This window comes from Phyllobates terribilis, unplaced genomic scaffold (assembly GCF_046119375.1).
Source record: "Phyllobates terribilis strain yellow unplaced genomic scaffold, ASM4611937v1 Scaffold_5__5_contigs__length_657084704, whole genome shotgun sequence".
Classification (NCBI taxonomy): domain Eukaryota; kingdom Metazoa; phylum Chordata; class Amphibia; order Anura; family Dendrobatidae; genus Phyllobates; species Phyllobates terribilis.
This window is the reverse complement of record NW_027362765.1, coordinates 23,878,656-23,890,765: the sequence shown is the minus strand read 5'-3', so window position 1 is coordinate 23,890,765 and position 12,110 is coordinate 23,878,656. Positions and strand designations below refer to the sequence as shown.

General features: G+C 42.7%; 1 protein-coding gene across 1 annotated transcript in view; it reads right to left on the bottom strand.

The window, feature by feature from the left end:
- Positions 1 to 12,110, bottom strand: part of LOC141271392 (uncharacterized) — a 115,879-nt gene that overhangs the window by 91,523 nt on the left and 12,246 nt on the right. The window contains exons 5-8 of the mRNA XM_073681483.1: positions 5,977 to 7,256; positions 3,551 to 3,775; positions 3,154 to 3,461; positions 284 to 1,088 (exon numbers count right to left, since the gene is read on the bottom strand). Of these exons, the coding sequence (XP_073537584.1) occupies positions 284 to 1,088; positions 3,154 to 3,461; positions 3,551 to 3,775; positions 5,977 to 7,256 (2,618 nt within the window). The remainder of the gene's footprint in view (positions 1 to 283; positions 1,089 to 3,153; positions 3,462 to 3,550; positions 3,776 to 5,976; positions 7,257 to 12,110) is intronic.

Here is a 12,110-nt window from a genome sequence, read left to right as displayed (position 1 = left end):
GTGTGTGGGGACATGAAAGTCCAGAGCTTCCGATTTGGAGAGATTTATTTTGAAATTAGAGAGACTGCCATATCGCTCCATCAGCGCCATCAAGGCAGGGAGACCCTTTAGAGGATTGGTTAAGAGGACCAGAAGGTCATCAGCAAAAGCTGCCGTTTTAAAATTTGAGTTGTGTATTCTGATGCCTTCTATCCTCTGATTTTCTTGTATTGAGATTAATAAAGGAATCGTTGATTTTGATACGTGCAGTTGGGTTATGGTACATAGCCATGATGGCAGTAACCATTGCAGATGGTAAGCCAAAGCGTAGAAGTGTCTCCTTTAAGAAGATCCAGTCCACCCTGTCGAAGGCTTTCTCAGCATCCGTACCCAGTAGTACCAAAGGGGTCTTGTGGGCTTTGGCATATTGAAGGAGGTGCAAAATTTTGTGAGTATTGTCCTTTCCCTCTCTCTTGCCCACAAATCCAGTTTGATTCAAAGAGATAAGATTTGGCAAGAACTCGGCAATCCTACTTGCAAGCATACTGGCCAGCAGTTTCAGGTCAACATTCAATAGGGATATAGGTCTGTAGCTGCCACAAAGGGTCGGGTCCTTACCTTCTTTATGTATTAATGATATTTTGGCTTCGAGCATTTGTTGTGGAAGAGGTTGACCCTCTAATGTTTCATTACAAATCTTCAGAAGATGGGGCAAGAGGAGAGGGACGAAGGTTTTGTAGTATTGCGCAGGGAATCCATCTGGACCAGGGGCTTTGCCTTTCGGGCACCTCGACAGGGTGGACTGAAGTTCTCCTAGTGTGAAGGGTTTAGATAGTTTGTTTTGTTGAGATGTTGTTAATACCGGGAGATTCAATGTACCCAAAAAGTGAGCAGTATCTGATTTTCTCTGTATAGCATGAGCTTCTGTGTCATTTGGGTGAAGATTATATAACTGAGAATAGTATTCCAGAAAGGCCTTCTCAATATGGGTAGGGTTCTGTGCTGTAACACCTCTGGAGTTCATAATGGAGTGGATGTTGGTGCGGGATTGCCTTTTGCGGAGCCGGGATAAAAGAAATTTGGAGGCCTTATCTCCGTGTACAAACATCCTATTTTTCCACGACGCATACAATTAAGAATATCTTTCAATTTTTGTCTCTTACTAGTGATGGTGGCCAAAGTTATATTGTCATTGGTTTTTTTGTGGTTCAGCTCCAGCTCTGCTATATCGTCGTATAAGTTTTGAACTTCCTGATGTCTCTTTTTATTATAATAAGATGCAATGAAAATAAGTTCGCCTCTTAGCACAGTTTTATGTGCTTCCCAGAGGGTTTGGGGGGAGGTCCCCTCTAATTCATTTTGTTGGAAGTATTGGAGAAGTTTATTACTCAGACGCGATCGGATAACAGGTAAGCCCAGTAGTGCTTCATTTATCTGCCAAGATCTGGGACCCGAGCGCATTCCGGGTGTAAATAATGAAAAATAATACAGTGGCGTGGTCAGAGTAAACGTTCGGGGTTATATTTGCAGTAGAAAGTCTAGTCAGGAGCGACCTTGGTACAAAAATGTAATCTATACGGTAGTAGGATTTATGAGGATTGGAATAGAAGGCGTCATCACGTACGGAGGGATTTAAGTATCTCCATGAGTCAATTAGTTGCATAGAATTAAGAGTGGAGCGCAGTCTCACTAGATCTCTAGAAGAGATAGCGCTTTTTTGTTTGGAAGTGTCCAGCTTAGGTTCCAAAGCAATGTTGAGATCTCCTCCAATCAAGAGAGTACCCTCTCTAAAGCTCTCTATCTTCTTTAGAATCGATATTAACCATTTAACCAATTTTTTGTTGGGTGCGTACAGACTACATAGGGTTACTAATGATCCATTAAGTATCCCCTTAACACATATATAGCGCCCTTGAGGATCTACGAGGGATTCTCTAAACTGGAATGGGACTCCCCGCAGCATAGCAATGGAGACTCCTCTCGAGCCAGATTGAGTTGAGGTGGCATGGTACCATGTATCATAGAGTGAACGTTCAAAATTTGGCAATCTATTGGGTTTAAAATGGGTCTCTTGGATGAATAGCACATCTGCCTTTTGTTTTTTAAGTCTATGTAGTGTGGGGTATCTGGAGCTCGGCGAGTTTAAACCGTGGGCGTTTAGGGATGCAAAAGTAATTATGTTATCGGCGTCTGTCATAGTGGAATAGGATTATCCCAGGTGGTGCTTCTGGTGGAAAGAAGCTAATTGTGCCAATAGGGGTTAGGAGATGGAAGGGAACAGGAAGAAGGGAAGAAGGGAAGGAAAGACTAGAGATCAGAGAGAAATGGAAAAAGAAGAGTATTAGTTTAGATGATTGAAAACAATATGAAACAATTCCAGATTCAAATTCAAACCATAGATATGATGCCTGGCGTTGATAGCCAGTTTAGGGGAGCATGACCAACATACAAATTTATATTCAACGACAACATCTTTAGAGCATTGCATAACAAGAGTTACGTGGGGTAACAAATAGCGAGGCCAAAACCTAAAGGGGGGAATGGTATGATGAGACCAACAATATACTTAGGGATTCAAAAAAGGGAAGAAGTTGAGGCCCGTTTCCGAATTCCTTGTCCGAGACCAACAGAGTCCAGGAGAAAGAATCAAAACAGTTTACCCTTTCACGATTGTCCCGAAAAGGACCAACGAAGAGATAGGACAGCGAAGAGTGTCAAAACCACTCAGGTGATATCATCAGGCCTTTTAGATGTCGGAGACTTAGCTGACTTTCTCCTCGCACGTTATGCTTTCGGGGTAGCTTGTTGCCAAGGGACTGGACTCGGAAAGGGTTGAATCAGCGTCGCAGAATGAAATGTCTCCAAGTCAGGGTAGGATGCAAGAGATATGTCGAGGGTTTTACAGGCAGCTTTAACATCTGCAGATGATCTAGCGATGATCTTCATGTCTCCTGCTGTAACATGGACTTCGAAGGGGAATAACCAACGGAAACGGTGACCTCTCTGCAGTATAGCATCTGTGAAAGGTTTCAACAACCTTCGTTTTTTCAAAGTGATAGCTGACAGATCTTGAAAGAGCTGGATCCGTGTGTCTTCATAAGAGATCTCCTGTTGCTCCCTTGCTCTACGGAGGATCAGATCTTTAACTCGGTAATCCAAAAAGCGGCATAGTACGTTTCGGGGTGCCTCTCCTTGGGGCGGAGGGCCCTATGGACCCGGATTAGTTCAATTTCTCGGGGGTCATCATCAGTAAGTATGCCCCTGAAGATCTCTACTGCAGCTATGCCCAAAGCTTCAAAAGCCACAGATTCGGTAAGGCCTTTAATTCTAATATTGTTGCGACGCTCCCGATTTTCGTGGTCTTCCAGGGTATTATGGATCAGATGTAGTTGTTGTTCATGAGCGTTCAAGTTATCAAGCAGCGCATTGGCTTGGTGTGAGAATGCAGTTTGGGATTGTTCAAGCGACTCCATCCTATGACCCTGTTGAGTAAGATCATTTTTAATGCCAATTCTTGACCAATTGGTTCGAGGGTTTTAGCCAATATTCGCTTTATAAAGGAGCGAGTAACCGTGGAATCCTTAGTTTGGCATTCACCATCTGAGTCACTTTCCACCTCAGAGTCAGAATCGCCTATGTTTGTCATATCTAAGCGTTTGGCGGTCTTTGTTGATTCAGTTGCAGTGCCTTGTTTCCTTAAGAATTGGTCAACATCAGCTTGGGTGACGGATTTCACAGCTTTAGATGTATTTTTAGGGGGTTTAACACTGGACTTCCCCATAGTGTTACTGGAAAGCTTTGTAGAGGAGAATATAGTCAAGTTATGGTGCAATGGCTCCCCCTGCTGGCTTAGGGGTGTTTAATACGACATGTCAGGCAGTGCTATATGGTCAGAATCCGAATATATTACTGGTAGATCCTACTGGTGGGAGTTGTGGTACACCAGAAAAGAGAATTAACTGCTGTATAAGAGAGCTTAGAATAAAAAAATTAGAATTAACTGCTGGATGAGAGCTTAGAATAAAGTGCAAAAAAAGCTCTATGCACAGCTTCTCTATCGCCTCTAAGATGCTCAAGACGTCAGTCCCAGGACAAAGCTTGCAAACTCAATTGGGGCTAGAACAGTGAGCTGGTGATATAATGTCAGAGGGTGTCCAGGTAATGCTGGGACCTGCTGCACCGCTTTATATGTAAAAGCAGCAGCCTCAGCCTCTGTGACCTTAATTATTCTTCAGCCCTGCTCAGATTAGGCCAGAGTCTGTGGTACAAATCTTAATAAAAGAGCAATAGCCACAGATTCAGGAGTCTCCACTTCTCCCCAGCACTGCTTAAGTCCCGCGCACCTAGTCTGGTCTCCCCCGTTCTGGCGATGGGGCTGAAGGGAATCCCAGGCCTCCGTGATCTCCGGAGCTCTCACCGCTCTTCAATGGCGTCGCCCCTCTTGTCTCTCCGTCTCTCTCATGGAGCAAGCTGCGCGGTCAGCCGGGTGAAGGAACCAAAGGCAGATGCGGCTGTGCCGTCCAAGCCGCGCTCCTCTCAGGAAGCAGGACCGCGTGCACGCCGGATCAAAATGGCGATGGGCGGTAGTGGGACAGAGCGCAAACACACCTGGGTCGAGCGGTAGGGCCTCTGCAGCTTTCTTTGTCGGGCTCCTCGGTCCCAGAAACTGTAGGCGACAGGCACCAAAAGCCTAGGGGGTGGATGGCGTCTTTTGCGAGGCCAGATGGCTCGGATGCTGCTGATCTGGAGAGGAGCTCTGTTTCGTCGGCTCTTCCTTAATGTGTACCGGTTACTTGTTTAAAAATGTAAAAAAAAAATGCATAATCCAATGTATCATGTGTTATCTGTGCTATTCTGACATTTTATGCTCCCGCCAGTTGCTTGATCCTCTCACCACTCTTCTTCAAGTTCTCCCAAGAAAAATACTATGCTAGCTGAGCTTGCAAGCAGTGTGTGCATCAACTTATTTTCCCTTACTTCCCACAAAGCACTTGGCAGATGTGTATTGCTGAAGTATTTTGAGGAACAAAAAGGCAAGCGGACTACAGGTGGGAAGAAAGATAGACAAGGCTGGGATGAAGCGAGAAAGGTAGAATAGAAGTGCTAATGTTCTATGAAAATCAAGGAGGCAAGTGGAATACATGCGGAGAGTGAGGCAGCAGTCACAGCAAATGTGTGCGGGAGGTATTTTGAGGAACAAAGAGGCAAGCGGAATACAGGTGGGAAGAGAGATAGACAAGGCTGGGATGAAGAGAGAAAGGTAGAATAGAAGTGCTAATGTTCTATGAAAATCAAGGAGGCAAGTAGAATACATGCAACGAATGAGGCGGCAGTCACAGCAAAAGTATCCAGGAGGACAGCTGGAAGTATAAAAGTATTGATGTTATTTTCATTAGCCTGCTAGTCTGTAAAATCCTAAAACAATCGCTGCTTAAAGGCAAAAACAGGTTTGATAAAAAATCCAGTAGGTCACTACTGTGTTCTACGCTTTGTGCAGCAAGGATATTGTTGCACACTCTATAAGATCTGACAGCGACAGCAGGCACAGAATGACATGCCCCCACTTCCTGTAACTTGTCCTGCTTGTCTGTATCAATAGATGAATCAGTCTTGACAACAAGCAGTGAACAGATATAATTGCAGGAGACATTTAGTACCCATAACTAAAGAACAATTTTACACCCCAAAAAACAACATTGCCCAAAAATTACAGAACGCCTTACACTTGATGTTTAATATTAAACATAATATTTATTAAGTTTTGATCCAGGTATATTTGTTAGTGTGAAATATTCAGTGCACGCATTATGTATTTTATGTTATTTGCTGTTCAGAGAACAGACGTCTATTAGTAATTGCGTACATTTCTTAATTCTAATTTAAGTACTCCATTTCTTAAAGTCATGTTTTCATAAAAACACATGTTCCCATGTGACTTTACTTGTTTTCTGTGCAATGTCTGTGGTAATTTTCATTTACGAGTTTTTCAAAGTTTTAGTCACCTTCTGAGAATGTAAATGAATTCTCCCCTGTGTGAGTTCTTAGATGTTTAATAAGAGTTTTTTTGTGAAAGTAACATTTCCCGCACTCTGGACATGAAAATGGCTTCTCCCCTGTGTGACTTCTCTGATGTGTAACAAGACTTGATTTATGCCTAAAATCTTTCCCACAAACTGAACATGAAAAAGGCTTCTCACCTGTATGAGTTATTTGATGTCTAACATGATCTATTTTCCGATTAAAACATTTTCCACATTCTAGACATGAAAATGGCTTCTCTCCTGTGTGAATTCTCAGATGCGCAAGCAAACAAGCTTTCTGGTTAAAATATTTCCCACATTCAGAACAAGAATATGGCTTCTCCCCTGTGTGAATTCTTTGATGTCTAATAGCAACTGATTTCTGGCTAAAGCATTTCCCACATTCTGAACAAGAATATGGTTTCTCCCCAGTGTGAGTTCTCTGATGTGTAACAAGATATGATTCCTGCTTAAAACATTTCCCACATTCTGAACATGAAAATGGCTTCTCCCCTGTGTGACTTCTTTGATGTCTAATATGTTCTGATATCTGGTTAAAACATTTCCCACATTCTGAACATGAAAATGGCATCTCTCCTGTGTGACTTCTTTGATGTTTAATGTAATCTGATTTTTGGTTATAACACTTCCCACAATATGAACATGAATATGGCTTCTTTCCAGTGTGAATTCTCTCATGTATAACAAGACTTGATTTCTGCTGAAAATATTTCCCGCACTCTGAGCATGAATATGGCTTCTCCCCTGTGTGACTTCTTTGATGTCTAACAAGATCTGATTTCTGTTTAAAACATTTCCCACATTCTGAACATGAATATGGCTTCTCTCCTGTGTGAATTCTCTCATGAATAACAAGACTTGATTTATGCTTAAAATATTTCCCACATTCTGAACAATTAAATGGTTTTTCCCCTGTGTGTGTTCTTTGATGTCGAACAAAAATTGACTTTATGAAAAAATACTTCCCACATTCTGAACATGAATATGCCTTCTTTACTTTGGAATCTCTTTGATTTTTAACACCCCTTCTGTGACTTTCATTTTTCTTAAGTATTTGTGATGAATCAGAAGATAGCACTTGTTTATAAGGGTCAGTTGTTAGATCCTTATTGTGCAGAGCAGAGGGTGGATCTGGTATAGTGGAATGCTCTTCATAAGTATCTTGTGTTATACCAAGATCATCTGTTTTAAAATCTGAAGATGTCAGATGTTCCTCTGATCTCAAGGGATAATCATCTGTCAAGAATGAAACATAATTATTTCTGAACAACATCACCTTGAAAATAATTAATTATTTATATAATTTCTAAAAATCTTCATATAGAAATTGCCGCAAAAATCAATTGTCATTGACCGAGGCAGTCTATGTTAGGCCATTGAGTTATTTTCTAATAATTTTATAATTCTGTGTTGAAGTCAGCATATCCATAGGTCATTCCAGTAATGACTATCTGGTTCTCTCCTCCAGTTTTTGAGTAATTGGCTGCAGTGAAGACTTTCCATATATAACATGTGACCGCTGGATTTTGTGCTGTATACTTTAAGGCCAGTGATGGACTGCAGTGCTCGCAATATGCAAAGACGGTTGGAGAGCTGAAACATCGGACAAATGTGAGATTTGAATAATGTTTCTTTTCTTTTTTTATTATATCACATAAAACCCTCTGCCCCAGGAGGGTATGAGAAGACTGGACAAAGGGAACTCTGAAAACTGTAAGCCCCCCACATTTGCAAAAAAAAAGTCAGACATGTCAGTGAATCCTCTAGATACTGCTAAATAAAGGATCACAGAAGGTAAATAATAGGTGACATTTTGAAGAAATACAGAAAAAAATTGATTCTGTATTCTTTCTTGCAAACTGAAAATGCTGTAAACTTCAGAGAAAGGAAAGGAATTAAGGACATCACAAGTTATTTTTCTCCAATTTCAGGGTCACAAAACACCAAAAAAACAATGAAAAGGAAACTGTCAACTTTCCCAGGCCACCCAACCACCACCATGTGTTTATTGATCCCTTTATACCCTTCCTAACAAGCCCTTTTTAATGTCTTATTGATTTCTGCAATGAATTTTATAACCGCGGTGGCAAGATGTTAATTGGTGGGTGACCAGTCGTGGGGGCATACTAATCGTATAATAACTTTTTTTTCCAGTAATAAACCTGTAAGGTTTTTTTTTTGTGTGTGTCAATCCGTCGCTTTTATTGACACCATGTTTGGATATAAATAACATTTTGATTACTTTTTGTAACCTTTTTCAGAGAGAAGTATAGCTGCCAAACAAACAGCAAGTCTGGCGGTTTTTAGGTTTATTTCTTTATGGTATTTACCATATAGGTTACTTACGTTTACATTTTTATAGATCAGACTTTAATGGGTGCTGTGATGCCAAATATGCTTTTTTAATAAGTTTTGAATTGGGAAAAGGATGGTAATTTAACATATTACATACTGTAATACTACATGCAGGGGCTTCAGTAGCCCTTAAATAAACCAACAGGCAAATGCTTTCAGTATCTGGTATGACCTCCTTGTGCAGTATTAACAGCATCTAAACAATTTGGGAAATTGTTGCTTAGTTCTGCACAGTTGGCTTGGGGGAATTTTATCCCAGTCCTCCCTATAAAACAGCTTCACCTCTTTTATATTGGTGGGATTTCTCACATGACCTACTTGCTGCAGGTCCTTCCACAATATTTCTATAGGATTAAAATCAGAACTTGTTCATTCCAAAAGTTTATTCTTCTTTAACCTTTCTTTTGTAGAATGACTTGTGTGCTTTGGTGTGATTGTGTCTCTTGGGGTTATATTTGACACAGGACTTTCCTTCATTCCCTATATACAATTACTCACTAACGTTACCTGCATCTTAAAAACATCTCCAGAATCCAACCTTTTCCCCCATTTGAAACTGCAAATACTCTTACTGTCGCCCTTATTCATTCTCGTCTGGACTACTGCAACACTCTACTGACAGGTCTCCCTCTAACCAAACTTTCTCCTCTCCAATCCTTTTTGAATGCAGCATCCAGGGTCCAGCCATTTCAACGATGCCTCCACCATCTGCCAGTCAGTGCACTGGTTACCCATATGCTACAGAGTACCTCACAAACATATCTCTCTCGCCCACAAAACTCCCCATAGTTCAGCACTACAATAAAACCTCCACCCTCATTTCTGTCTATCACCCTCCGCAACTGAACTCAGACCAAAATCCTACATAATCTGAACTTCCCTATTCTCCAAGACTTCTCTTCTGCTGCACCAGTTTTCTGGAATGCACTAGCACAGACAATCTGACTTATACCTAGCCCCCACGTTTTTAAACGTGCTTTAAAAACACATCTCATTAGACAAGTCTATCACCTCACTTCACTAACGTAACTCTCCAGTTCCGTCTTTCTAAATTTTCCTCAGAATCTGGTCCCTCCTACTCATCTGTCTCCACATCTTCCATGAGCCCAATAGCACTCGGTAACTGCACTTACACAGATACCGGCTTATGACCGGATCATGCGGCTTTATATCACCTCTATTTATTATACTGATGGTCAGACCGTACATGACAGCACGTTCTACCTATTGTGTCCCCCCATTTCCTTATAGATTACAGATTGTGAGCAGGAACCTCACTTCTCTTGTAACCTTGAACTGTGTTACTTTGTATTGTCCTTATTGTCTGTACATGTCCCTGCTTATTGTACAGTGCTGCGGAATATGTTGGCGCTATAGAAATACAATTATTGTTATTATTGTGTTGCTACATTCTCTTAATATTCAGCTCCTAATTTTTCTTTAGCATTTGCCATTATAACTCAAAATTCATTGTTCCATCAATAATGGCAGGCTGTCCTGGCCCATTTGCAGAAAAACAGGTCGAAACCTTATTACCACAGTGTTTCACAGATGCTATGAGGATTTTATCCTGTAATGCAGTTTTTTTTCCCCAATCATAGCTATTCTCATTTAAAGGGAAGGTGCCGAGATTTTTAATTTTGTAATAATAATTATTGATTACATAATAAATTATTTTTAATACAAAATTAAATGTGCGACTTCATTAGTTTTTTATTTATTCATTTTTACATTAGCTTCTGGGGGCTGCCATTTTCATTTGAGGGGTGTGTAAGAGTCTAAGCAGGACTCTTACACACCTCACTTAATGCAGCCCTGGGCATAAGAGACTGCGGTCGGAGGATGACCACATCTCTAACATTAGAGGCCGCTCCTCCTGCCTTTAGCAGCGACCTGGGCATGCCGCCTGAGCTTGTCCAAGTTGCAACAGTGGGAGGAGATCACGGCCATCTTTGTTGGGCCCACAGTATAAGCTGCAAGCTGCACTTTCCCTCTGTCATCGCACGTAGTGCTCAGTGAGTGCCATGACTGGAGTTGCTGGTGATGAAGTGCCTGGGAGCGGAGGTCCGGGGTGAGTATCTGTGGGGGGAGCCGTGTTCTCAGCCTGTCAGCTGTAGTCACCGCTCACCGCCGACATCTTCAGAGCACACAGAAGACCCAGCGCTGAGTGGGAGCGTGGAAGGTGAGTAGAAGCGTTTATTGTTTTTTTTCTTTGCGATGAATATATAGGGGCCATATACCAGGATGGGGGCCATATACCGTATTTTTCAGATTATAAGACGCACTTTTTTCCCCCAAATTTGGGGGAAAAATGGGGGTGCATCTCCTAATCCTAACTGTATAATCCGAATGCGCCTACTGGGTCGCTGCTGCTGGGAGCTTCTGCCTTCTGGCAGAGGCAGGAGTTGGAAGATGGCTGTGGGCCCCATGCTTGTAGTAGGTGTTCGGGGGCTCCGCCGACATTTTGTCAAAGACGGAGCCCCGCACCTTCCATACTTTCCTATGCGCGGTCTCCGAGAAAATGGCCCCCAGAGGCGGCGCATGCGCAATTGAGATCTCGATGCTGAGATCTCAATCTGAGCATGCGCCACATCCGACGGCCATTTTCCCAGAGAACACCACATGGGAAAGTATGGAAGGTGTGGGGCACCGGCGTTTACAAAATGTCGGCAGAGCCCCTGTACCACCGAACACCTACTACAAGGATGGGGCCCGCAGCCATCTTCCGACTCCTGCCTCTGGAGGAAGGCCGAAGGTCCCGGGACAGCAGTGATCTACCGGTAGGCAGAAGCTCCCAGCAGCAGCGATATCCCGGCAGCAGTGATCTCCCGACCCCTGCCTCCGAACACCCTGTCCTGCCTCGACCCTGCCACCTGGGACCCCGCTCCACCAACGCCTCGGCCCCCCAAGGTAAGCTGATTATAACATGCACTGGTTTATAAAAAAAAACATTTTTTTCCTATTCTCCCCAAAATTTGAGGTGCGTCTTATAAACCGATGCGTTTTATAATCCCAAAATACAGTACCCAGGATGAGGGCCGTATACCCAGGATGAGGGCCATATACCCAGGATGAAGGGCCATATACCCAGAATGGAGGGCCATATACCCAGCATGGGGTGGCCATATACCCAGGATGGCGGGCCACAAACCCAGGATGGCGGGCCATAAACCCAGGATGGAGGGCCATATACCAAAATGGGGGGGCCATATACCAGGATGGGGGGGGGGAGCATATACCAAGATTATATAGGTCTATTATACTGTGGGGCACTATATGGGGCCATTATACTGTGGGGCACTATATGGGGCCATTATACTGTGGGGCACTATATGAGGCCATTATACTGTGGGGCACTATATGTGGCCATTATACAGGGTGGTCCAAAAGTAGGTGGACAGAAAGTGTAATAAGGTTATGAAGGGGGAGATTTATCAAACACTAAATTGCAGCCGCCTGTCTGGATCATCCTCCAATAAACCATGAATTAGATGTGGATGATAAGCTTTCCACCCAATAGATTTCAGGATTCGCATGATAGAAGGTCGTGAAATTCCCAATTCCAAAGAGGCTCTTCTGGTGGACTTTTTTGGACTCTGAACAAATGTTTCAGCAACAAGTTATTATCTTCTGTACAGACTGTTTTGGATCGACCAGTTTTTGGAGCATTATGGATTGAGCCAGTGGCACTGAATTTGTCACGAATGCGGTAAATGGTTTGTCTCTTTGGGGCTT